This window comes from Patagioenas fasciata, chromosome 4 (genome assembly GCF_037038585.1).
Source record: "Patagioenas fasciata isolate bPatFas1 chromosome 4, bPatFas1.hap1, whole genome shotgun sequence".
Lineage (NCBI taxonomy): Eukaryota > Metazoa > Chordata > Aves > Columbiformes > Columbidae > Patagioenas > Patagioenas fasciata.
In genome coordinates, this window is record NC_092523.1 from 72,740,139 (window position 1) to 72,766,629 (window position 26,491).

A 26,491-nucleotide genomic window follows, 5' to 3' on the forward strand; every position below is an offset into this window, starting at 1 on the left:
CTGCCTTGAAATTTTATTTAAAAAAAAAAAAGGGAGGGGGGAATGAATGCATAAAGGAGAAAAAAAATCCCTTTTCCTGAGTAATACTAATAATACAGGTCAAAATGTCAGTCTATCTACAATTAAATGGAAAACAAAAAAGGTTTTCCCTTTTTCCCATGGTACAATGGCACTGGAATATAAATTACCGATGAAGATGAAATAATACTTCAAAGCACATGGGGAAAGCCAACACAATGTTTACAAAGTATTTTTAACTGCAGGATGAAACATTGAAGACAACGGTAACCAATGGACTTCAGGGGGTGTCGGTGAATAGTCTAAAACTAGCATGCGGTAGGATTTTAGGTCCCTATAGTCTATGACCCCACGATATGCTTTGTTTAACAAAGGCAGCTGCAGTTATCAACAGATGTTTCAGCAATAAATAATTGGTATCATCTCAGAAAAGATCCATCTACCTGGGGAGAGGGCATAATGCTGCAAATACTGCTCTGCTATTACAGCCACATTAATCTCCCATCTAGCCAGGTCTCTCAGGGAGTTTACTGCAGGTGTTTATCCTGGGAGAGCACAGACAAACGCTCCCAAGTTAGAGCGCTGTGTGGGGATTGTAAAGGAGGTCAACCTCTGCCATAAATTTCTGTCTAAGGCCACACACACCAAAGAGAAAAGGAAAATAAATACCCAAAAGCAGCAGCCGCTCCCCGCCTCCCCCTGCCTGCACACCCCAAGCAAACTCAGGGTTCCCGTAACGTGGGATGCTGGCGATGGGACGCTGGGGCTGACACCTCACAGCCCTGCAGTTGGCTTTTCTGAGCCTCTCATTGCTATTAAAAGTGATCTTCATCCTCAAACAAAACTCGCTGGCCTTACTTGGGCAGGGCTCTCTCTGAGCAGGTGAAATCTCCCAGACCCCCCGGAGTTAACGGCAGTTTTGCAGATGGATTTCAGTGGGGTCAGACTCTCCCTACCCCAGCCACCAGATTTTCAGGCCGAACTGCCCCTTCCCATTAGGATTGGGATTGTGTTGGCTTCAGACATGCGCCACTGTAAGCACAAAAACCCCCTCACAAACCTCATCTTTACTTCATGTCTGTCCTGCCAAAGGGATACTCATTAGCCTAGAGACTAAGTTTACCACTGAAAAGGGAGTTCTCTGATTGCTACAAGTAATGTCTGACATGCCTCCAAGAAAACCAGAAAATCAAAAAGCAATCCACATTTCTTGCTGCTTTCTAATCTTCAAGCTCAAGCTGATCATCCCCTTACAGCAGGGGCGTCAAACTCATTTTCACTGGAGGCCCCATCAGCCTCACGGTTGCCTTCAAAGGGCTGAAGGTAATTTTAGGACTGTATAGATGTAGGAGTAGTTACAGTTTGACATCCCTTCCTTACAGGACAGGATTCCCATGCACCATTTGGATCCTGCAACTCCTACATAGCTAAGTATCTTTTAATCACAGGAGAAGTCGCATGAAATTCTTCCCTTTCCTGCCTAGGTTTTGGCCAGCTTTAGTCCCCAGAGGGATCCTGTCAAGCAATTTTCTTGAAAAAAACAGGTGATGAATTGTGCAAGCCCTACTAAAGTGAATAAACCTCACTGCCTCCTAGCAGCACTGAATTAAACAAGCAACATCACTCTCTTCAAACTCATGGTTTTTGTAAAACTTCACATAAACATTTGCATTTTAATTTTTATTATAATACTGGCTCTTCAGGGAAGAGGTAAACATTGTCTTAGCGGAAAGAGAACCAGAACTGCCCTGTGAAGCCAGAGGAACTGAAAAAGCAAGTGCCCAAACTAGCGTAGGCTGACCACAAAAGTGGGTAGAAATAGCATAAGAAGTCAAAGTCATTGCTGCGTACTTCAATGGACAGGGTTGTTATTCTGCAGGGTGCTCAATACATGGACAATCCCTGTATGTTTCTGGGACCACTTCCAGACAAGACAGAGCCAGCGCTCTCTGCTCTGCGATGTCTTTGTCATTGCTATCTAGGCACTTTTTTCCTTGCATAGCAGCAGCCAAATGCCCAGACATACTCAATAACTTCACCACTTAAATCAATTTGATCTTCTCTGTGTCAGGAAACCACGTAAAACTGCAGGTACCAGCAAGACCTCAAACCAACAGCCTTGTGTGGCCACGAGCTACGTAGCCAATGGACCAGAAGCCTAACAGTGGGGTAGAACTGCCACTGATCTTACACCCTTGGGGTCACACAGCAGTGGAGGGCAGGACCTTCCTCTCCTTAGAAGAAGCAGTGATGACATAGAGATGAGCCACCTCACAAGGAGGAGGAAACCAGGATTCACACATGTTGCTTCATAGCAACTTCAATGAAAAAAATCTGAAAGCAAAAGTAACCTCTGGGTCCTTCTCTTGTCTGAGCACTGAAACAGATTAAAGCCACATCTCTACTTTGGCCCTTAGACCTTTGTTAGCAGCCACTTCCCAACACAGACTTGCTCACCTCTGCTTGCCAGGCAGCTCCTCACCTGCTCCAGTTACAGTGTAGAAAAGCAAGCCCCTGAACCCACAGGGGCTTTGCACACCCTCAGATACCTCAGCGGGACATTTTATGCAACAGGTGTGTTGAACTTCATACCAGCAAATGAGGGAGCCTCACGCTGATCATATCTTGCAGGTTTGTTTTGTCTTCTGGGCCTACATCTTGTTTGTATTGCCACCTCTCCGGCACAAAGGGCCACTTCATTTCCTTTGCCTCCTCCAGAAGGGTCCTCAAGTCCTCGGGAAGCAAAGCTGAAAAGATCAAAGTACAGGTAAAGGTATTGCAGTCTGTTCAGCCGTAATGGTTACATAGAGCACCCACCCTGCAAACAAGCATACCTTCCCTTCTTCTACCCCCACCCGACCTTCTCCCAGTTGCTGCCAGCTCTTAGCGCTTGCCACCAGCCTTTTCAGGAGGGAAGGTGAGCTGGCCTGTCCTCGGTCACCCTTGGCTGCTTTGCCCTGCAGGTAAATGGCAGCCATCAGCCATTAAAAAGGTTTTTAGGAGGAAGTCACGCTGGCTGGGCGTGAAGAGCTCCTCCAAGAGAGAAAGGAGAGAACCCATTCCCCCCCTGGCAGAGCAAATGGGGCCAACAGCACAGGAAACCTGTCTCCCTTGCTCAGCACTGCCTTTAAGATCTTGCTTGGGGCAGTGGCACAGCCAGCTTGAAAAGCCACATCCAAACTGAGAGAGAAACCCTGACCATATACAGCAATTAGACAAAGATCTAAAGGGTCGTAATGAATAACGAGCACAGACCCTTGAGAGTAATTGAGTGATAATTCATTAAAAATGCTGTTGGCTTGAGTTACTCAACCTACTCTTACAGTAGCAGCCATAAACTACAGGACACACCTTCCATCAGCACAAGAGAACCCACTGCTATACCAAGACAAAATCGTTTCAGCCACATGCATGGGAACCACCATTAACACTGCAGTGCCCAGAAATGCACGGCAGATACCAGCTGAAGCCTTTTGATGAGATTCACTGTTCGAGGCTGATGCAGCTTCCTTGAAGCCAGCTTAGCCAAGTAATTCACAGCAGCTGAGGAACTTGAGGTTCTGCGTTTCTCTTGCAGTTTGCAACAGAAGTTAAAAATAAGTTAAAAGGACAGAGTGCCCCTGCTCCATGCATGCTCCTACCAACAGGCACAGCCAGCATCGAGCTGCACAGAAACCCCAGTCCTCATACCTTTCACCTGAGGATTCCCAAACCCTACCCAAAGAACAGCTTACCTCCCAACTGGAAAGGCCAAGCACAAAGGAGTCAAAAGACAGACTTTCTGATGAGGGTAAAGTATTCTTGTCCTACTCAAAGTGTGACAAGAGGGAACTACCTCAAATTGAAACAGAGGAAGTTTAGGTTTGATATTAGGGAAAATTTCCTCATGGAAAGGGTTGTCAAGCACTGGAACAGGCTGCCTAGGGAAGTGGTTGAGTCACCATCCCTGGAAGTGTGTAAATGAGGTTCTTTGGGACATGGTTTAGAGGTAGACTTGGCAGTGCCAGGTTAATGGTTGGACTCGATAATCTTATAGGTACTTTCCAACCTAAACAATTCTATGATTCTACTCCCAGCTCCCAGGCACTGAGCCTGGGCTGACCTGTGCCTACTCCTTCCTCAGCCTGGCCCTTCACCTCTCAGCACAGTGTATAACCAGTGGCTTCAGTTGGATTTCTGACCTGACCCGACTAAGGATGCCACTGCTAGTAGGAGAACACAGCTAGAGATCTGGGCCCAGATTTGTCCCTTCCTTTCAGCTGCAGCCCACATTCATTCTCCCTGAAATAGCAGTGAAACTGCAGCCTGAGTGTGTGCTGTGCTAACCACTCAGCCAGGCAGCCCCTTTGGCCAATAAAAGTGGATTAACAGGGATTATTGACCAGATGGGGTTAATGGTGATCATCAGCTGCAGATCTAGCTCCTTCTGGCCATTAATCCTCAGGAAAAACCTGCTCAGAGACCATCATTGCTTTAATAGAGCAATGCAATAAATGTATTACAACATATTTTTTAATCAATCCTCTATGGACGACTGTAGAAAATTCACTACCTAAACATTTGATATCATGATCATATTACTGTGCATTCACCAGTATGCTTTTCCTGGGAAAAACTGGGAAGTCATATATTTTCCAAAAAGTCACCTTTAAAACTATATCACTTTATCCAGCTCAAGTCTACTCACTTGTTGCTGCAGCTCTGGACATGCTTCCCATTGCACATCACAGCTTCACATGTTTCCCTGCCCTTATGAAATGGTGTCTAGAAAGGCTCAGCCCTCTGCATGTGGCAAGGTGGCTAAGGGGCAGGGCTGGAAGGGAGCAAGCAACCACCCTCACACTTCTCATGGCTCCCCACTGCAAAATCAGCGCACGAGCAGGGACACCCCTCATGGCTCCCCACTGCAAAATCAGTGCGTGAGCAGGGACACCCACCACATCACAAGGAGCACGAAATGAGGACTGGAGGGATTTATCCCCTATGTAGAATGGTCAGAAGGATGTTAATACTCAAAGAATAGAGCTTCCCAAGATCTTCCCTAAAGAAAAACGGGGAGTGCCTGAAGGGAGTCATAGCACGCATCACTATAATGTTTACCCATATGATCCCATAGGACTGGCTTTTTGGGGAGAATTTAGAGAAACAGAAATGGGATGCTTACACAGGCAGCCTTTCTGTCTCCTTCTCTACCACCTTATTCAGTCTTTCCCACACAAACTCATGCTTGCTTAACTAACATTAAACCAAGAAAGACTAATAGTGTCAGTAAGTACGGAAATAATGGCATAACATGGATGTTAGTATTCTCTCTAAAGCATAAAAGGTATTATTGCTGTTCTCTTGTTCCTGTTTTCTGTGTTATCCTTAGTTAAACCTCAATCCTCCTACTTGATGCACTGAAGAACAAAGAACATGGCCAAATTCCTTCATATTGAACTTTGCTTTTTAATAGAGGCATCTCCAGCAGTTGCTACTGCTGAGCTGGTTAGAAAAGAAAACCAGTGTAACGTTTTCAGAAGGATTTGGTCATCTAGGAACCTTCAGACATCTTTGGGGTTGGACATTCATGTGAGTCTAGCATGATGCTGCTTACCAGCCTGGCTCCAGCATCTAGTTGTCACCGCACGGAAATAAACACAGTTAGCATGTAAATGACCATGAGATGATGTTGAATTGCAAGAACATCCACTAGAACCACACAAACACAGATAAATTCACAGATAGTGAATTTATATTGCCCGTGTGAGAACGGCTGATTAACAGAGGTTGAACGGGCTCAGAAGTTGATTTGAATGATTTTTAGCCTGAAAAAAGAGAAATCGAGACCCATCTAACACCCATTCTACCCCCTCAAATAAAGCAAGATAAGGATTTGCTCCTCCTCTCCTCTCTCCCCCAATTTATGTGTATTTGGCTTTCAGTTCCTCCTGCGCCTGATCTGAGCAAGCCGGGGGGAACAAAGGCAGCGCCGGGAGGAGGGGGGTGAAGAACCCCCCCTTGCTTTGGGAGGAGGGGGGTGAAGACACCCCCCGCCCTGCTCTGGGAGGGTCCCCCCAGCCCGCCCGCGCCGCCAGAAGTGACCCTGGGATAATGTCGCTATTCTGCGGGAGGCACATGTGGACCCGCCGCTCGGCACCGCTGCCTCCGAACCACCTGCCAGAGGAAAAGGGCCCTCCGGAGCCCAGAGACACCGGCCTGCGAGGAGCCTTCCCGGGCTGAGAGCCCCAGCGGTTATTAATGTCGCTGTCACCGCCCCGCTGCTGGGCTTTTTTCTTTCTGCTTCCAGGCAGCTGAGAGGAACAGGTCCCTCGGAAAAGCCTGAGCCCTTCACTTCGGGCTCTGATCACCCATTTCCTGAAGCAGTTTACCTGAAGGACCATGTCTAATTGAGTGATTATTAGGGCACTGATTTACCTTATCTGGAACTAAACTGATTATTTCTCATACTTTGTGGTATTTAATAGGAGAAAAGGAGGGAGGAGGATGAGGGGAAAAAAGCGCTACCTGATTAGGAGTTCAAGAGCCTATTCTAAAGAGCCATAATAAAGCTTAAAAGAATTTGTGGTGAAAAAACAAAGTGCCCTTTGTTGAAAACAAGAAAAGAAGAGAAAAATCTTCCAGTATCCATAACAGAAACCTATACACCACCCTCCACCGCAAACAGACTTAGGTGCTTCAGAAAAAGGCAGCTGACCTCCCAGCAAGAACAAGGATGTTCAGAAAAACATATTCTCAACGGCTCCGCGCTCTGAGACAAACAAAGGATTTTAAAGATCAAATTAACATTATGGCCGAGTCATTCATGCAAACCAAACCCAAACATTATTAACACTAAACCGAAAAACAGACAGTACTGCAAAAGTGTCATGCAAAGGAAAATCTGCACACAGCTAGAATTTTTTTCCTGATGCCCTTATTTTTTTTTCCACCAGAAATTTAATCTTCATGCTTTACTATATTCTTCTTCCATATTTCCTGAAGTTATTTTTCTGTGTGTCACAAAGGAATACGTAACCTCCCTGCCCTGCACCAAAAAGGTCTAATTCAAACAAGTCCAGCAATTCAAATGTGGCCTTTATTTTGTGAATAAAAAAGCTGTGGCAATTAAGTTATGTAGCCCTCTGAAAGTCTGAACCTAGAGAAAAACCAAACTGAGTGTATTACGCCCTTTTGTGATGAACAGGATTTCCACTGGAATTAAGAAACAAGCAATTTTTTTACAAACCACTGTCAAAGTACCACAGCGATACCTAAATAAATGCTGTTTTCCAGCATGTAATGCCAGTATTAAAACAAACGAAGAACCCTTCTATTACAGCTCTCACTAAATACTGCTTCCTCTCCTGGTTATTTATTCCAGCCATTAACCCACATGGATTTTCTTTTCAGGAGGGATATTGCAAGATTTTTTTTCTTTGGACACCACTTATAGAGGTCACGCACATTTTACAAGATAAAGATTCAGGCAATGAGCTCTTTAATATATTAGGAGAAGCTGACAAACAGAAAAGGCCCTCCCCCAGTTCCTATGAAAGAAGAGGAAATATGTGCCCTTATTCAGAAGTTGTATCCTTTTTTTCTTTTTTCTTTTTTTTTAATAACTGAAATTTATGTGCATCAGCAAACTTTCAAGCATTGTTCTTCCCAAACTGAACTGTTCCTTGCAGCCTCATGTTTACTGAAGCCTAAAATTAGAACTGACAGCAATTCACTGCAACAAAGTGGGCTTCTTTCCCTGCCTGCCTGTAGCCCGCATCCCATTCATGGCCTCGAAATCCAGGCATCTCTTGACACTCATCTGCCAGGAGAATAAAAATAGGGCAGGGCTCAGGACTGGCCGCTGCTGCCGTGGTCCTGGGGACCTCACCTTGGCACCGCCGGTATTCTCGCTCGTCTTCCTCGCATGTGTCAGCCTTGGCCGACAGGAGCGCATCCAGAGCCCACTTGCACTCCTGCAGCAGCGTGGCCACGGCGTTTTGATTATTCATGAAGGCTGATCCCACTCGGCTGTGAATTGGATGTCCCCGGGTGCACAGTGATCAATTACTTAAGAGAAGACACGGATTCTAAATGAAAAGGATCCCTTCAAGGCTGAGGTACCTGGTGAACAAAAGAGGGGGAAAATGATTAACTAAAGTATCATCAATTATCTGAAAGGCTCAAGCAGGGAGAAATAATAGGGGAAATACATGAAAATACATGACAGCCTCGGAGGACTTTATTAGAGGAGTGTGTGAAATTACTGCAGGGTCTTGGCGACAAACTGTGCAAGGCAAACATCTCTGAGGTGCCAGGGAGAAAAGATGGGCTTTTCAATGGAGCTGTGAAAGCCCAAGCAGGGAAGTGACTAGCCAGGGTGTGCCGAAGCCCCTTGCATCTGGGAGGCCCAGGCTGTCGTACACTGTGAGCCTGGACTGAATGGCAGACCCACGTGTGCTCTGAGCTTGCGGAGGATGCTGTGTACGTTTCCCAAACGCTGGAGGAAACCACAAGGCCATCTCTTTTACCCTGGGGCATGGGAGCACATCACTCTCTCCTCTCACACTATCCCCACTCTTGCCATGCAACACGGTGTCCTACCAATACTTGCTTCAGGTAGTCAAGTAAAAATGGTCTTTGGAGGAGCCCGCCTGAATTAATGGTCCTTTTGCTGATGATGTAGCATGTATCAGGAGCTAACCTAGCAGAAAGTCACAGGCCTGCAGGACAAGTGCTGGGATTGATCAGAGCTCCCCCAGCTTCGTGACAGACAGAAGGGACAGGGGCTTTTGACAGTCTTAATGAAATGCATGAGGCTTGTTTTTGTCACAGACGGGTCTCCCACCATCAGACCAGCTGTCCGGAGCACTTCCAAACCTGATAACCACTTCTCCCCACCTCTCACACTGACGCCATACCACTGACTCCCCTCTTTGTGCCTCTCCCCAGCCTCAGGACGCGCTCCTGGCACCAGTGCTGCCTGGGTGCTGCCGAGCATCTTTTGAGGCAGGAGCCAGAAGCACCCACAGATCAGGGCTGAGGAGATCAGCTGGTAGCAGCCACATGCACACTCTGGATACACTGCAGATGCTGCAGAACAACTTGCATGTGATGTGCGAGGTACCAACACCAAATCCTTTCCAGTAATCTTGGGGTGAAGCCCCTAGTAGCAGAAGTCTGCCAGAATCTGCTTGGACTGCTTTTATCCAAGCTCTCTGTACATCCACCTGGCTGTGTGGTCTGTCATAACTTTTCTACTGCAAGTCCTTCAGGTGCTTGTGACATTGCCAATGGTGGTGTAGAGAAAAAAACAGGTATCTAGCTCAGCATCTGCCAAAACAAGCAAGCAGTTTTCAAAAATGAAGCATGGAAGAAACACTTCTCCCCCCGCCCCCCGCTCCAATTTGGTGATGGTCTTACTTAGAAAACTGCTCCCACAATTTTGAAGCAATGTGGTCAGAAACAGCCTCTATGAAAACACTTTTAGCACTGAGGAACTGTAGGACTCTGAAGGGGGAAGGGGAGTGCAAAGGAACACACATACAGGTGCAGTTTGCTCTGCTGACTAGAAACAGCTTACATTTTAGCAAATCAATTTCCAGACATTCTTTTCCTTTCTATTGCAGCTGTGGGATCACTGGATCCCAGAGCTGGTGGCAGAGAGCCTCTGTTTTCAACAGCACCAAGTAAGAGCGTGTGGCCAGATTGAAAAGCAGAGGGCAAAAGAGATGCACTCATGCGAAAGCAGAGAGGATCAGAGAGCCTGCCACGCAACGGCAGGTGGAGCAGGGCAAAACATGGGATTCATCAGCAAAGAGCCTGGAGGCAGGAGCTAGTCAGTGAGGCTGTGACTAACTTTGCAGACAAATGTCAAAGAAAGGAGAAATTGGGAGAGTAGCTGTAAAAGGGAGACTGAGGGCAGGAGCACAGGCATGTAAGAGCAACGGGAGAGCAGGGTGGACAAGCAAAAGATCAGCCAGATGCAGAGCCATGGATAAAAAAATAGACAAGACTAAGACTGATGAAATGACACACATTTCCTAGCATCTGAGGCTTGGCTTTGTGATTGCAATGGTGTTTTGTTGCTGTAAATTCTTTCTGTGCAACCCACATTGTGGAGTACCTTGGCAGGGCTTCCTTCTATTGCAGCTCCACTCCAGAGCACAGCATGAAAGGTCCTGGCACCAAACTCAGCTGCAAAAGCAGACTGCAGTCTTCATGTTCTGGAGGGTACAAACCATCCTCTAGTAAGAATTAAGGAGTCTTAAGAGTACAGCATCAGACTGAGATAGAGAGGAGGTAGCTTCAGTTCTTAGATCTGTTGTTGATGTCCTAGTGATGTCAAGTCTCATACACTGTGCCTCATTTCTCCTTCCAGTGCCACATATACAAGAGAGGAACAGAGAAACCAGCTGATATTGGGCCTGCGAGGCCCGTCAGTGGACAGCTAGAAACCTTGGGTGCTGTGAAGTCAGGTTTGTCAGTGTCTGCAAGATGTTTGCTGTATGAATGAATAAGAAACCCATACAGGGAAAAAAATGCTCAGAGGAACAGCATAGGTTTCATTGCCAGCCAACCATTTCATCAGCCAACCAGCTCCATGTTCAGAAAGCTGTCAAAAAAATTAACCCACCAGGAAGAACAATCAAATAAAATATACAATACAAGTCAGAGCTCTTACAACAAGGGCAGATTAAAGTCTGCACTCAGGTTCAGTTCCCATCCCTCCAACAAAACACTGAGGTGGGATTTCTACTGTTTTCTTCCCCCTGCATATCTCTGCCCAAGTTGATACTTCTACTTTACTTTTCTCCAATGACTTTTGTATTAGAAATGCCTTCCTAAGAGAGGGTTTAGCAATGTTTTCCAAAAGTGGGTGCACATCAGTATCAACACAGTCCAAGAACACAACTACTAAGCATGTCAAAGTCAACAGAAATAAAGCAGAAAAAACTTATCAAGTGTTCTCCATCTTTTTCAATCTCCAACTAAGAGCAAGTGGGGCTGTCCCATGCAGGGCACTGTCCCACAGGGTTTGAGCCAGGTGAGCATACCTGGGTGCTGTAGTCATCCCCCACATGGCAAAGGGATAGACCAGGCACAGGGCCCATTTAGGGGCTCCTGTCAGGAGCAAAAGGAGACAAGACCAGACACAGGCTGGAGACGCAGCTACAGTGTGGTCCAAAGTCCTACCCCACCAGGAGACTGGGTGGGAGACTGGTACCCTATGATGTAGGTCAGGCCAAGACTGAAGGCCCTGGGCTGAGCTGAAATGGGGCCTTGGGAGAGCCTGGTGAGGACAATGAAGACTCTCTGAGCTCTGACCCTTCATCATTCCACAGGGGCAGGTTGGACCTGGGGGAACAGAGGCTGGACAGCACCATCTGGTTTGACTCAGTACAACACATCATCATCATCACAGTGGTACGGTGGATGCAGCAGAGCAGAGGTACCCTGGCACCTGTCAATGCCTGCCACAGAATAAACAGTGTTTATCACCGTGTGAGTTACAGATTACTTTTTTCCCAGTGGTAGCCCACAAAGAAAAGGCAAATAATACTCCCAGGGCTGATCTGTCAGCACCAAAGATCATTCTAAAAAAAGATCACCAAACTGATGGAATGTGCTCAGTGCACAAAGACCTAGTCCACATCCTAGTTCACAAACCACCCCTCTCCCTAAACACCTCCAGGTTGGCAAGGACACATATCTGAACCTGGTGAAAATACTCAAAAAGCACAATATTGGGAAAGACAGAGCCCTCTCCTACCCTGCAAGGCCCAAAAAAGCTGATCCAGGTGGATCCGGTTGGATGATTATCCATCAGTGAAAACAAAAGCAGCCCTCTCTGCTATAACCACAGTAAAACACCTATACTACTGTTGCTTGCTCTGTTAACTACACTGACATCTGCTAATTGATTTATCTGATTACACAGCCCCATGCGAATGAGTGTGCGGCTGTCCCATGAGTACCTCCCAAGTTGGGATGAAGCATCTCTGCCATCTGGCCCTGACTCCATTCCTTTGTGTGACTGATTTCTCAAAAATTGTATTTTCTAGGGAGTCCTCTCTAGTAACCACGAAGCACATACACATGGATCTCAGATCCACTGTGATCATTGGCCTGCATGAGTGGAGGAGATGATTTCAAGAGTATGCAGAAGTGTGTTGGAGGAAGCCTCCATTCGACAGCCACCTTGCAGCCCTGGTAAATACACGTTCACAAGCACAACTTTCTGTGAGGATGAACTAAAGCAAACAAGTGCTGGGACACCTGCCTTTATAAAAAAATCCCATAGCATTAAGAGCATTCAAGGGAGCTTACAGACAAGCTCCAACTTTCTTTCTATGTTGCAGTTAAAAGATCAAAACTAGTCTTTAAACCCAGCTGGTGGAAAGGCTGGAGGGCTGCAGTGCTGCAGCCGGGAAGATCATGTTGGGTCTCTACTGTAAGCGGGAGGGCCCCGTGGCTTTGTGAGCGACACAGACTGCGAGCCTCACAAAGAACTGATGGGGCTTAGCAGGGAAGCTTAAATTAGTGGAGAAGTACAGCACTTGCCTTCCTAGGATTGTAAAGATTTAACTCACCGGGAAACTGCCAGATGTATAGCAGTGATACGTGAATAACAGCAAGCGAGAATTTTTTCTTCAAGTACATTTTTCCGAAGAAGTGAATAAACAGCAAGGACACTTAGAGTAAAAAATAATGATTTACAACAGCGATGACAACAAAGTGCTGGAATCATATAGGAAAGTGCAATAAACTGTACATTAGTACTTCGAAGGAAAATAGCCTTTTGAGACCCATTACTAGGGGCAATGACTTGCATCATAAAATCAACTTAAAATGCACCAAAGAGCTTTAAACTATAGCAGCACCCTTTACACAGATGCCACTTTGTAGGTTGTGTTTTGCGACAGCTGTAGCATTGAATGACAGCTGGGACGCGAAAATAACGGAGCACGCAGCTTACGGACTTGGGGCAAATGCAGGACCTGAGACTAAAGCCAAACAGCAGAACCAGCACAAAATCCTCAAGGTCTTTGGGACCCTGACAATGCTTACTAATTAGCTTTCTTAACGTACTATTAAATCCTAACAAACAGTACTTTAAGGGGGCTAGAATTTTGAAGATATAAAAATTGCAGCTTGATAACGTTGCAAAATTGTCTAGACAACAATGTTTTCTGAGGAGACACCAATAAAAGCTGTAGCTACCACCTTCAAAAGACATAATGAAGACAATTTTGCATCAGATTAAGGACTTAAGCATTTTCCAGTGACAGTAAAGCTCCTTTACTCCAGCTTTTGGCACAGTGTGTTTTTCAATGGTTGATGTAATTGTTAAGAGACTTTAAAACAGAAATCATGAACAAAAAAAGAAATCTGTGCCATTTCTGTTTGGAGCCTGGATCAAAATAACTTCTTTCATCAAATATGATGAAAAAATTTTACAAAGGTCTCTGGGAGAGAGAAAGTATATTTCTGTGGTTGCCCTCTAATCAGAGCTGGGGTTCAGAACAAGAGGGAGGGAGGGAGGAATTGGGTGGGCTACAGTGAAATGATCTCTTTAATAACAAACGGGCCATACTGTGACATTTCAGAGCCCTTGGGCTAGAAGACCAAAAGATCTGTCAAGAGAAAGGAATTTTAAGTTCTACTGTGGATAGAAGGGAGCCTGGGAGTCAATCTGGCCAGTTTAAGGCTGCAATCAGCTTTGGAGGCTTTAAGAAAAAGATGTAGTTGCTGCATTCAAACTTCAAATACGGCAAGTATAACAAGCATTGGTTTCTCAGACAACATAATTTAGGGAATTTTCCACAGCATTATGGTCCTGAAACACAAATTAGAGATCGACAGACCTTTTCTCTCTGAAAATGTATTATCCTAATTTTCATCTTATTCAGGCTACCCTCCAGTTCCATGGAGGCTAATGAAGAGGAAGCAAAGACCTGATGAGTTCCATGTGGAGACTACATTTATGGATTAATCCCAACAGGGAGCAAATAAACCTTATTCCCAGAGCTCTCGGTTGGGACTCGACACAATCAATCGAGGAATGGATAGTTATTTATGACTGAGGCTGTTTTGACTTTCAAATAAACATTTTAATTATTTTAAGTGCTACACTGGAACTTAGAATCCGAGCCCTGTTTTCATTTTGATGCCTTGCTCTCCTCCCTCCTAGTCCCAAACCACTCCAGTCATTATGATACTGTGCAAATGATACTGATTTTCATGCCTGTAACATTTGAAAGCATTTGCCAAGGCAAAATCTACTGGTCAGGCAAGCTGGGGAAAAGGAAGGAGGAAAAGGGAGGAGGATTGCTCTGAGTGGAGCCGCTGGAGCACCCTCAAACTAGTCTGGGCCTAAAGAAGCAGAGATGCCAAACTCTGAAACCCCCTTGTGATCTTGTTGGCATACCCTGATCCATATTTGTGTGGTATTTTTTCTCTGCTGGCCTTTACAAGCAATTTTAATACCGAAGTACTTAAGAGTGTTTCTTTTTAACGGCTATTTTTCAGTTCGAATATCTGTACCACTTGCACTTCCAGCTTTTCTCTCTGGTGTAATTCAACTGGCTTTCCTGTACACTTCAGCCATGGCAACCACGAGGTGGGACAGCAGTTTTTGGGGATGCTGAGGTAGGAATCCTTGCCCCTGACAATGTGAAATCCAGTTTCATTGTTCTAATCAAGTAATTAACTGCCCAACATGAAGACTGCACACAACAGCTCATGGTGTACTGTGGCTTATCAACATGTACCTTCACTGGGGCCAATGAAGCTACACTGATTTTTGAGAGATCTTTTTAAGCTGGTATAGTCTCTTGGTTAAATAAGAGGGATGGGGTGAAATCATGACCCAGAGGCAGTGCTGGACCTGTTCTAGCTGCACACTCTCCCAGGCCTGATCATGTTATGATCTCATCTTCACTCTACAAGCGCATATTATGACATTCTGGCTCCCCTTGCTTTCTGTATGTAGACTGAAACGATTGCAAAAGATTGTCACTAGAAGAGCGATTGAGCAGTGAGGCTGGTTATTTTTCCTTCAGTAGGAAACAGGGAGCATGCACATCGTACAGCACCCTTGGCTGAGCCTTTGCTTCCCACTGCATGTGTCGAAAACAACAGGCTCAACTTTACTTTCAGATTTTGCAGCTTGAGGGGAAAAAAAAAGAAAACATGCTTATGTTGCTTTAGCAAAGGTTTCAGTGATTGAATTAATATCATTTTCCACAGAAAGCACATTCAGTTTCCTGACTATTTCAATGCGCACATGCTTGTGTTTTCCTAGAGCATTTACCTTTCTTTGCAGTACCCAGGGGCTTTACCACATGGAAGATAAAAGATGGGTTAAGGGGAGGGGGAGAAAAAAAATCGATTTGCTAAGGGCTTGCTTTTTTTATTTATTTAGTTTACTTCTCCGGCTTAAAGATTAGATGTTTCTTTTGGTAAAGCTGGATATACCAACCGGCATTGGCTGTATTAAAATAAGGAAGAACCTCAATCAAAAAGCCTCTCCTAAGGCAAGCTTTCTTGTTAATATGCACCAACATGAAAGGCTTTCTTTTCATCCTATACAACTACAGTGTGTGTAAATTGCAGGGGGCTCATTGGCATAAATCTTGGCTGTGACCTCTGAGGTAAACTGGATTTACATTACTTTCTGACAAGAATTAAATGAAGGCCTTGTGGATATATGAACAGCCTTCTAGACTGCAACAGATGGGCATGAATGTGCTCCCTAGGCAAACTATCAGTGACATCTGTGTCCTCCAAATTCTGGTGGTCTCAGCCAATTAGCAGGCAAAAGGGGAAAAAAGAAAAAAGGAGAAAAACCAGGCAGGCTCTGCAGAGCTACCCCAGCCAGTGCTGAAGCACAAGTGTTTCTGTTTAGAAATGGGATCAAGAGCAGCCTCCAGCAGCAAGGAGGTGGTTAGCTGGCTGGGTATAATACGTTACAGAAAAAAGCCAAAGTAATTAGGTAGAGCAGATATTAATATTTATACAGAACAAGTCCCAGCCTCATCTAAGCCTGCATAAGGCTGGTGTAATGGGCTGCCGTGGCAGATTTACACTGTTTTGTCAGAACTAAAAAGCAGAGGAGGGGCCAAAGTGAAGCCTGGTGCCTGATACAGCTAAGGCAGGTGTTGCAAAAGCCCAGCTCTAGATCCACATTCAAACCTCCAGCACAGCCCAATCTCCCTACAGCAGTGTGAACCAGGCACCTGAGCAGAAGCGCTGCTCCTTTGGCGGATGGGTTCAGGTAAGCAAGGCACTCAATGGCCACGGCACCTGCCTGGGCCAAAGCTGAGCTTAGTGCTTTGTGGAAGAGCATTTAAGTTGCAATCAGATCGGGAAAAGAGCTTTTATAGTTTTGTTTTTTAGAACGAGGTTTGGGATTTCTTAGTGCAGCACAGACACAGAACGGAGCTTCAGTAAATTATTCCTATGGAAAAACAAAACAAAAAGGAACTCCAGAGCTTTACTTCAAAGCTGTGCTTTATCAGAGAAGGCCATTTGCAAGCACTTTTGTAGGAGCAGTAAGGGTGTACGGTCTCGGGGTGGGGGGTGGGGGGGCAGGTGGAGGAGGAAGGTGATCACCCACAGAAAACTGTATATGGCAAAAGCACACACATGGAGCTGACACAGCAGGGGACCTGGGAGTCAAAACTGACCACCGAGCTACACAAACTCCAGTTTGCTAAACACTTGCTGCCCAAGATCTATGTTTTCAGGCCATTCAATTATACCAGCGGAGTGACCAAACAAATGCAACATGCACAATAAGCCATTCGCTATGAAACACATATTGTCTGTCTTCCCAGTTTTCAACCGATCTCTATACCCAGCTGCACATCCCTCCCATGGCAGGAGCAGGCGGGACCTCTGGCTAAAACCAGATCTGTGATGGAGCCGGCGCTTGATGCCAAACAAAAGCACCTGTTGTTTTGCCCTGGTAATGACTTCTCAGAGCAGCCATTTGGGCACTTTCCCCTCATCATCACCATCTCATGTACTACTAGGGGATGCAAAAAAAAAAAGAAAAAGAATAATTGAGGGGCAGATCAATAAATTAAAAAGTTCTTAAAAAAAAAAAAAGACATAATGAATTTGGTACAGCACATATTTTTAGATCAAAGATGCCTTTGAAGTGACAAACCCTTAATCTACAAACTACTGAAGCACTTCCTTTCTCTCCCAAACTACTTGTTGTCAAATAAAATGGAAGTTAAGGAAATTATCTTTATCTGAAAATGGCCAAAAGAAGCCATCACCTAATGACAGCCTTGTCAAAATGACAATTGGGGAAATTGTTAGGAAGGGGAAGCCTAACAACTGGACGAATAAGCTTGCTGTTTGCTCTAATCTGGTCAGGCAGGCCCCACACAATTCCACTCAGCTTGCTGTGTGAAACAGCGAAGTCTTTGTCAACGTGAGCAGGGGCTGGAAAGACTTCTCTTTCATGAATATGTATCACCACCCCTCTGCGTCTACAGAAAAAAAACCCTTCCCAATGGCAAAATAATAATAATAAAAAATTCCCAAACAAAACCAAAAAGCCACTATCCACCACCATAAAAATAAATCCCAAAACAACAAAATCCTAAGATATGGAGGTCTGTGGAGTGAAAAACTACTAAGTAGTGAAAGCTCATGTTTTAAAAACAGAGCCAGAAGGATCTTCTTCCTAAAGGCTTTCTTTGGACTTCTATCCCCCAGCACACTGGGATGAGGCACTTCAAATCATCACTTGTAAGTATATCAAAGCAAATTGGCCCATTGGCATACACAGTGTCTATCACTGTATTTTTTATCTAGCATTTGTCTGAGTGGGTTGCATGGGCATCAAAACCTAGGCCACAAATACACATCACAGGGCTGAGATGACAGAGCCTCACCTGAATGCCTGCTTACTTGTGTGAGGAGGAAATCACCCATGGCAGGTCTGAAGGCTTCCATGTGCAAAGGTTTCAAGTCCAGGCGCTGGGTCAGCTTAATATCAGGGTAACAAATCTCCTGTGAAGCTTACAAATACATGGCATTAAAACTAAAGACTATTCCAGGTTTAATAAACTACATGCAGCACATGAATGCTGTAAGAATGGCTTCCTTTACATGCAACTACACAACCACATCTTTCAGAAGAGGCCAGTGATTTCTCAGTGCTCACACTAAAACAATTTTCTGAGAGATATTCATGACCTTCTGCAAATAAAATTCTTTGCAACATCCTAAGTCAGACAGTTCAAATTGTGGGTCCTCTTGAAATTTTGGTGTGGTGTTGTTTTGTTTTTTACATTAATATTAAACTTCAAGCATTCAAAAGAATGACATAAAATTGAAATAGGAGAGCCAAATCAAGCCTACTGGACTGACAGTTGAGGTTGATGTACAGACAGAAAGTGCCTTAAAAAGATGAAATGGCTCAGAAACACATGTCAGAAATACTGTTTCTCTGAAGGACTGATGCTGAAACTCGTGTAAACCCACACATTCCAGTTAAAGCAGTAGAAGTGCAGACAAGGAGAGAATGCAGGAGCAGACCAAGCCTACACCTGTTATAGAAAACCCAAATTATATTTTAAGATGTGGTGGATTTCCTCCCTGCTGGAGAACTATGACATTATTATAGCATTCAACAGCATTTGAAGAGTTATCCTCAAATGTTTGTTGTTATCTTTTTAACTTTGCTTGTAAAACTGCAAACTAGAGCTTGTGGTGATATTACAAGCTTCAGTTTTTCTCCAAGTAACACACAGAATACAAAAGTTTGACTTCCAGCAGAGATATCAAGACACAACACTCAATATTGAGGTTTACAATATTATGCAATGTTTGCCGTAGACATTTCCATTTCATTAGCATATTCTGCTTTACATGAAATCCAGCAATGAATGCTGTCCCTGATCTACAGCTAATCCTCTTTAAAGAGCTACAGGCTATATTACATGTGGCCACAGCCATGGTTATGCCATGGCTGAATCACTTTGAAGCCTATTGAACAGTGTTCCCTTGTGAGACTATACACAGACCCATAAACCAATGCTCCCTGTGCTGTGAAATCCTCCTGCTTTCATCATCAAGAGTTTCTGTAAGGAACAGACCATCCCTGGGCCCGGGCAAGGGGCTGCATAGGAGGGAAGAGATGCACAGCAGCCTTCATCACCTCTCAGCACCAATTTACAAGGGCAGCATATATGCTTACAGCAATACAAATACCTTGTTTCTAAACATCATCAGACAACAACTGCTCCAAGGGAGGGTCACCAGAACAATAGAATGTAAAGATGAACCAGGCACCTGCTTCCTCAAGCAAAGGATCCGCCTCGCAGTCCAGCAAGGCTTCTGAATTACAGCAGGTTACAATGGCTCAATCAGAAAGGGCGACAGACAATATAAACTGGAGTGAGACAAAAGATACCAAAAAGAGACTATTTCTTGAAACATGGTTACCTCCTGTCTTCGCTTTCTGCCTCTATTCCACCTTAGGTCCCCTCCTGTGGAAAGGCTCACGTTTATTTCAGGTCCATTTTTTGATCATCTAGTTTTAGCATGTCGGCCAAAAGCAAGTGCAATACCACACTGACTCACTATGATTAAAGCGAGGAAAATGGATATTGTTGTGTTGTGCCAGTAAGCTCCACAACATAAACACTTTGCACGTAGAACAGTTCTGAACAGGATCATATATATCTTTAAAGAAAAAAAAAGGTCATGTACCTCCAAGGCAAGTTGCATCTCTCACAGCTGGGTGCCCTTAAACTATAAAGTGAGATAATGGAATAGAGTTTTTATTGCCACACAGCATGGAATGTGGAATCTTTAACACTTTAACATCTACACAAATTCAAAGAAAAAAAAATGCTATAGTCACTGGTCCTGCTACATATCAGCAAAAGAGTTTATTTTAGTGCTTATCTTTAACTCTTAAAAATAACTTTGTTCAATCACTGCTTTTGAAGTGACCCGGAAAAGCTGATTCTATTCAGTCTACACTGTACACATGAAATTATCTCCATCTAAATGGTGGTAAAACAGACAGAGTGAGCAGATTCAAAGCTTGACCCTGGTGAATGCAATGCTTAAGCTCCTTGCTATCAAAATTGTATCTCACTCAGAACGTTGATATTTGACACATTTAGTATCACTACTATATACTTAGGAGACAGAACCACACCGTCCCTCACGTGGTTAATGTAAAGAAGTACAGAGATGGTATTTTGGAGGCTATTCCCCAGTACACTGAAGTTGCAAAACTTGCTTTCAGCCAAAGCATTTCACTGGCATCTAGATCAATTGCCATAGTTTTTACATTCCAATGAATTTGCTTCAGAGCAAGAGGAAACAGATTTTTTTTTTTTATGTAGCAAACAGATTTTATCATTATTATAATCTTATCAATTCCAAATACAATATTTAAAATACTTGCCAGTAACCAAACTATGTATTGTGATGATTGCTGTTGGTATCTGGCCACTTTGAGAAAGTGCAGCTTCTTCAGTTTAGTTCTCTACAAGAGGAAATAGCGAAGAGCAGAGAACACCAAACTGAAATGCAAGGGTTATGACCTAGGGAAGGGATACTTACCTCTACTGTAACCTTTGTAGGAAACCCGGACTATTGTTCCAGTTCTTGCAAAGAACACTGCAGGTCTCTTAATGGTCACAGTTGATCAGTGGGATTATAAAGGTTGATAATGCCTCACTTGATGGTTACAATACACCAACACAAGCTTCTCTTGCTTAGATCTTCAACATGAGATTCGATGTGAAAGACGGAGATTCTATTACCTTTGTATTACCTGGCGTGCCCTCTTGTCGCACAGAACTCGGTCACAGTGTTGCGCAGCCTCGATAAAGTCCAGGCTCACGTAGCTTGTGAATCTGACAAGGTCAAAATGGGGGTATCATGAAGATGTCATAGTTCACATGTGGGAAGTTCACAGGGTATCTGTAGGGGGAAAGAGAAAAAAATAAATCACACATGAATTGCACGCTTCTTGGAAGCAATTACAGAAGGAAGAGTCTTATCTGTGTGCCAAGTATTTGAGAGGAGTTCCACCAAATAACAAATATAGGCAGATGTATCTGCCAGCTAGAACTGTAGTGGCACACAACCAGGGGAGCAAAATGTCAATTGCGAAATCACCTCCTCATACAAAAGAAGGGAGATGACCACAAAATAACTGAAAGCTGGACCCACAGTCATTGGTAAACAAAGAGAACTCCAGCAGGGCTCACCAACAAAAACCCCGCAGCTTCCTAACTATTATTAGAAGACACAGGGGATTCCCGTGGGCACAGTTACATCAGCAGCTGCTCACAGATCACTAATCCCCAAAATGTTTTCAAGTTGCACAAATTATTTTTTTTCATTTTCAGCTTTACTGAAATTCATTAAGACTCTTCTCTGAGAAACTTGATGCTCCAACATGCTTAAGACTCCAGGCTTTGTTACAGCTTAAAACAAACAAACAAACAAACAAAAATCAAACAGGGAAGAGTTGGCAATTTTTTCTGTATCAGGGCTTAAAGGTGATTTACTTCTAGTTTTGTGCAAGAAGCAAGCACCTGCTCCACGGCATCGAACCTCCCTTACTCTTCTTTTTCCACTTCTTGTCCCATGAAAGCTGCAATTACAGGAGCCCACCGAGCTGTATGAACCTTTCTCCAAAGACAGAGCTGTCAACAAGAAGGGGCTCCAAGTCACAAGGAACATCTCCACCTCTTTCCACAGTGTCCCTGCTGTGCTTTCTTTTTCTAGCCCTGGATCTCTACCAGTTATTTACAGAGAGGGCAGGCATCCTTTCAACAGAACGAGGCAAATGCTGAGGACCCATTACTGGGTCAATTCTCAAGGCTTTTGCTGCATGATGCCAACAGATAGATTAGTCTGTTCCATTTCCCAGTCTCTTCTCAGTGTTTATTTTCTTGCCGTCCCATCACTGTGGTTTCACTTGTCCTGTAAATCACTCCACAGGTGTCCGGTCTTGAGCAGTAAAAGCAAAGCAGGGAGAAAGTGGAAATAAGGGCAGTGGGATGGATAAAAGGGAGAGAATCCAGATGGGGGAGAAAGGCCCCAGTGACAAAACAAAGGGTGGAAGGAGCAACAGAGGGGGTAGGAAAAAACAATCAAGAGGATGGTGAGAGGAAAGAACAACAGACAGCAAGAGGGGCAGCAAGACTGAAGAGAAACTGAGACAGCAGACAGGCAAGAAAGAAGTGAAGGAGAAAAGCCAGAGGGGTTCAAAAGGAGGACTAAAGGCAGATCATGATGTGGAAAGAGAAAGAAAACAAAAGAGAACTCGGAGAGTGGCATAAACAAAGTCCACCTTGTAAGAAATAGTTGTCTTCACTAGTCAAGATGTTTCCCTCATCAGTTTATTCTGGTCAGACGAGATGGGAATGGAAGAGCTCTTTTTCCAAAGTAAAGAAGGAGGAAAGAAGTAAATAAACATAGAGGGAACTGTGCTCTCTGTTCCTCTTTTGGAAGACCTGCTCTCTGCTTCACCCTGTGGGGCTGTTCTTGGCACTGGGATCTAAAAGTTCAGGGAATGCATCTCCTTCTCATGTATCTGTCTTCCCTCTAACACTGAGATTCAGCTGAATATCTTGCTTTATATTTGGAATACACGTGTCTGATATGAAACTATTTCTTTTCTGTTTGAACACGAGGCACTTAGTTGCTGTAGGGGAATAATAAGTGATTGGAGAACCTAGCTACAGGTTGTTGTGTGGTCTTGGAAGTTATCGCTGCCACTATCACCATTAGCTCTCAAGTACCACAACAGCTCCTGCAATATGAAGTTTCCCACTTAAAAACGAAACAAAACAACGACCAAACCAAAACAATGAACCCGAACCGAAAACCCCAAACCAGCAGCATTTTCCCCGCGTCCGGCTGGGGCTGAGGCTCTGTCCCCGTGTCCCCGGGGCTCCGTGTCCGGTCCCACAGCGCCACCTGCCGGCTGCCGCCCCGCCGCGCACCCAGCGCCCTCCGCCCCTCATCATAAGGAGGACATTGAAGTGGTGGAGAGAGCGCAGAGAAGGGACACGAAGCTGGTGAGGGGTCTGGAGCACAGGTGTGATGAGGAGCGGCTGAGGGAGCTGGGGCTGTTCAGCCTGGAGAACAGGAGCTGAGGGGAGACCTGATCGCTGTCTGCAACTGCCTGGAAGGGGCTTGGAGCATGGAGGGCGTTGGGCTCTTCTCCCAGGTAGCAAGTGATGGGACGAGAGGAAATGGCCTTAAATTGCGCCAGGGGAGGTTTAGATTGGATATTAGGAAAAGGCTCTTCCTGGGAAGGGTTGTCAGGCATTGGAACAGGCTGCCCAGGGCAGTGGTGGAGTCACCATCCCTGGAGGTGTTCAGAAGGTGTTTATATGAGGTTCTTAGGGACGTGGTTTAGTGCTAGAGTTAGGTTAGGTTATGGTTGGACTCGATCCTGAGGGTCTTTTCCAACTGAAATGATTCTATGATTCTAACCCTGAGCATTGCCTGCGTGCAAGCAAATGTGTCCACCAGCCTGGATTGTATGGCTCTACAGCAGCAATCAGCTCTCAGCAACCAAGGCTGTGCCTCCTCCGTGGCTCTGTATATCCCTGAAGTGTGCAGGGCGATTTCAGGCCACCCCTGTGCCACCCCAGGACACCAGCACATCCCTGGGCCAGGTGATGTACAATGACAGCGTGTCCCCTGGCACCCAGCACGCCCGGGCCCGTGAGAAGGGTGCCTGCCGCAGCAAGATGAGAGTGAGACATTTAACACGGGGAAGTCAGAAATCAGCGTATGTCTCTGGGGAGCTGTGCCCATGGGGCTGCACAAACGAGGGGAATATGGAGGGGGCCGGAGTGGCTCACCTATTGCACTCATCTGCTAGCCTCACTACACAGGCTGCACTTCACATCCTTCACACCTATCACACCGAAACACAAACACATTGCTTATGTTCTCTTGTGGTAAGAGGCCAACCCTAGAGAAAAACGGCATCTCAACATATTTGCCTCGAAAGCAAACCCCAATGCATTCAAATCCACTGCAAGTATTTCCAGTGTAAAGTCTGGTCTCACTAGGGCACAGCGTCTACTTGTCTTCACATGGTAACAGCACTGACAACCTGTACCAGTGAGTGGGCAAGTTGTTAATCAGAAAAAGGCCACCAGAAAACCATGGAAATCATATTTCCACATTTACAAGCACAGTTATCCTTCACCTACCTCTGTCCTGTCACACTGCTGGCAAACCTCAGCACTACATCTGCAGTTTCAATAACTACATGTAGAATCTGGCCTTGGGAGGGAAGTACAGAACCACAGTGAAATCCCAGCATCACCGAAATCAGCCCAGACTCGCTGTTCATCTAACCAGATAAGGATACTTTCATTGTGTTAACTTAAATAGCAGAGAGAAATAATAGAAAGCTTCAGATTGGCCCTGACTACTGCTGGTCTCATATCTTGCCTTAAACATGCATCCGCAAAACAGTTTTTATGCAACAAGAGAGACAGAAATACAGAGGACATGATTCCCGAGTGTTTGAGAAACATTATCATGGCACTCCTAACTTGTGACTGGCCTGGCAGATCATTAACAGCCATGCCAACTGCACCATGTGCCAGGGATATTCTGGCAAGGTTTCTTATGGTTTGTTAAAGCATAGGGAGGAAGCTCAGGCAGAGAGGTTTCACATTGAGTCATTTGGCAAGAATTAGCTGAACACAGACATCCCAAACCAGTCCTTTCACTCACTAATCCAGAATACACTTTCAGTAACCCTTCTGACCTACCATAGACTTCCCAGAAAATAGGAGCATATTTACCCTTGTTGACTCTCTGATTTTCAAAGCCAGTCATGACTGGAAGCAATTCAAGAGCCTTTGGACAACTGCTCATTGTACTGAGTGTCATATGGTACAGAATATCCCTCTGATCAGTTGGGATCAGCTGTCCTGGCTGTGTCCCCTCCCAGCTTCTTGTGCACCTGGCACTGCATGAGAACCGAAAAGTCCTCCACTACTTAGCAACAAGTGAATCATCAGTGTATTATCAACATTATTCTCATCCCAAATCCAAACCACAACACTGTACCATCTACTAGGAAGAAAATTAACTCTATCCCAGCCAAAACCAGGACAGAGTTCCTAGTATTTTTCCATTTTGCAGATTTGCCTATTTAGTCTCTGGAGTTAGCCGAAGTCTTACAAATCAGTTGTTAGAAAAACAACACACCACCACAACCAAGCCAAAACCACCTCAGTCTTCCAGCCTAATATAGCTATGCATTACAAATACTTAATTAGCCCAAACAGCTAGCATCAATAATGTGCCACCGATAATTACACAGAGAAGCCACACTGGACATACGTAAGAAGGAAACATTCATTTAAAGTAATGAGCATGACTTTTTCTAGGACTTCCTCCTCTCCAGGGACTGGCAAGGCAAGGAATATAGGTGCCTGAAAATCAGCTGGAAGACAACTTGAAAGAAGAGCGTAGCTCTGCTCCAACCTTTATTTTAAAATGTCCCACACTGTATTCATAAACCAGAGGAACGTTGTGTGTCACAGGCTCTGCAGGCAGGCTTGGGAAGGTTCAAATATACATCACTGCCATTATCAGCTGGGTAACTCCAGGGATGCTGGAATAGATTCACGTCTGGGGAAAATCACAGCCCCAAGGGAGGAAGGAGTTGTGCAGACAACACAAAACAGGACAGCACCAAGAGCTACTAGGTTAATGTTGACATCAACTCCCTTGGCCCAAGTCCCAGCAGCTTGCCCGTCACTTAGTGCAGCTCAGCCTACAAACTTTACACATTTATTTGCAGTTTCACTTTCAACCACAGAAATTTCAATTACAAAGGATGTTATTGTAGTACAGCAAAGAACTCTAGTAAACCACGTAACCATTTTCACAGATCCCCCGAAAAACCCATGAGCACACAGCACCTGAGTTTTTTCTCATACACGGCAAACCTGGAGTTGTTTTCCTGAAGCTGGCAGCATTACGACTCATGTGGAACTTACGGAAGAGAGGAGCGGTAGATCCAGTTCTCGTCATCTCCTATACAAAATGACGCAGAGCTATATTTAAATCATAAACTAGTAAAATACATGTAGTTAATACGAGGTTATATAATCCCAGTGAAATAAAAGAGTACTTACATACCTCAATAGCTACCAAGTATCAAAATAGTCCTACCAGAAAAGCTCTCTGCTGGCCCAGGAAGCAGGCTGTTTCGTGAAACTGAAGGGCTGATAGTAATTAGAGCCAACAGCAGATGTAATAAATGGTAGGATTGCACAACTCTCTGTTTTCCAGAAGGCAGCAAAGTGCGTTTGTGCGGGCACACATGCCCAGCCCTGCCTGCTGCAGGAAAGCCGTTCCGCTAAGGAGAAACTTGGAAGAATCTGTGCTTCTCTGCTTTCACGTGACTTCTTGCAGAACAGTCTAAGCCCTTGTTTTCTCATGTAAGGGGAGA

The 26,491-nt window shown here is 44.8% G+C and overlaps 1 protein-coding gene across 9 annotated transcripts in view; it reads right to left on the reverse strand.

The window, feature by feature from the left end:
- ALPK1 (alpha kinase 1) overlaps positions 1–26,491 on the reverse strand; it is a 52,501-nt gene that overhangs the window by 24,690 nt on the left and 1,320 nt on the right. For 4 of the 9 annotated variants that reach the window (XM_071808194.1, XM_071808192.1, XM_071808185.1 and 1 more), the window contains exons 1-6: positions 26,179–26,371; positions 25,959–26,073; positions 20,602–20,964; positions 17,913–18,038; positions 7,889–8,121; positions 2,611–2,765 (exon numbers count right to left, since the gene is read on the reverse strand). In XM_071808194.1, the coding sequence (XP_071664295.1) occupies positions 2,611–2,765; positions 7,889–7,926 (193 nt within the window). In that variant the 5' untranslated portion in view covers positions 7,927–8,121; positions 17,913–18,038; positions 20,602–20,964; positions 25,959–26,073; positions 26,179–26,371. Of the gene's footprint in view, positions 1–2,610; positions 2,766–7,888; positions 8,122–17,912; positions 18,039–19,314; positions 19,415–20,601; positions 20,965–25,958; positions 26,372–26,491 lie in introns of those variants that run through there. The other 5 variants (XM_071808190.1, XM_071808187.1, XM_071808188.1 and 2 more) reach the window with 5 other exon arrangements.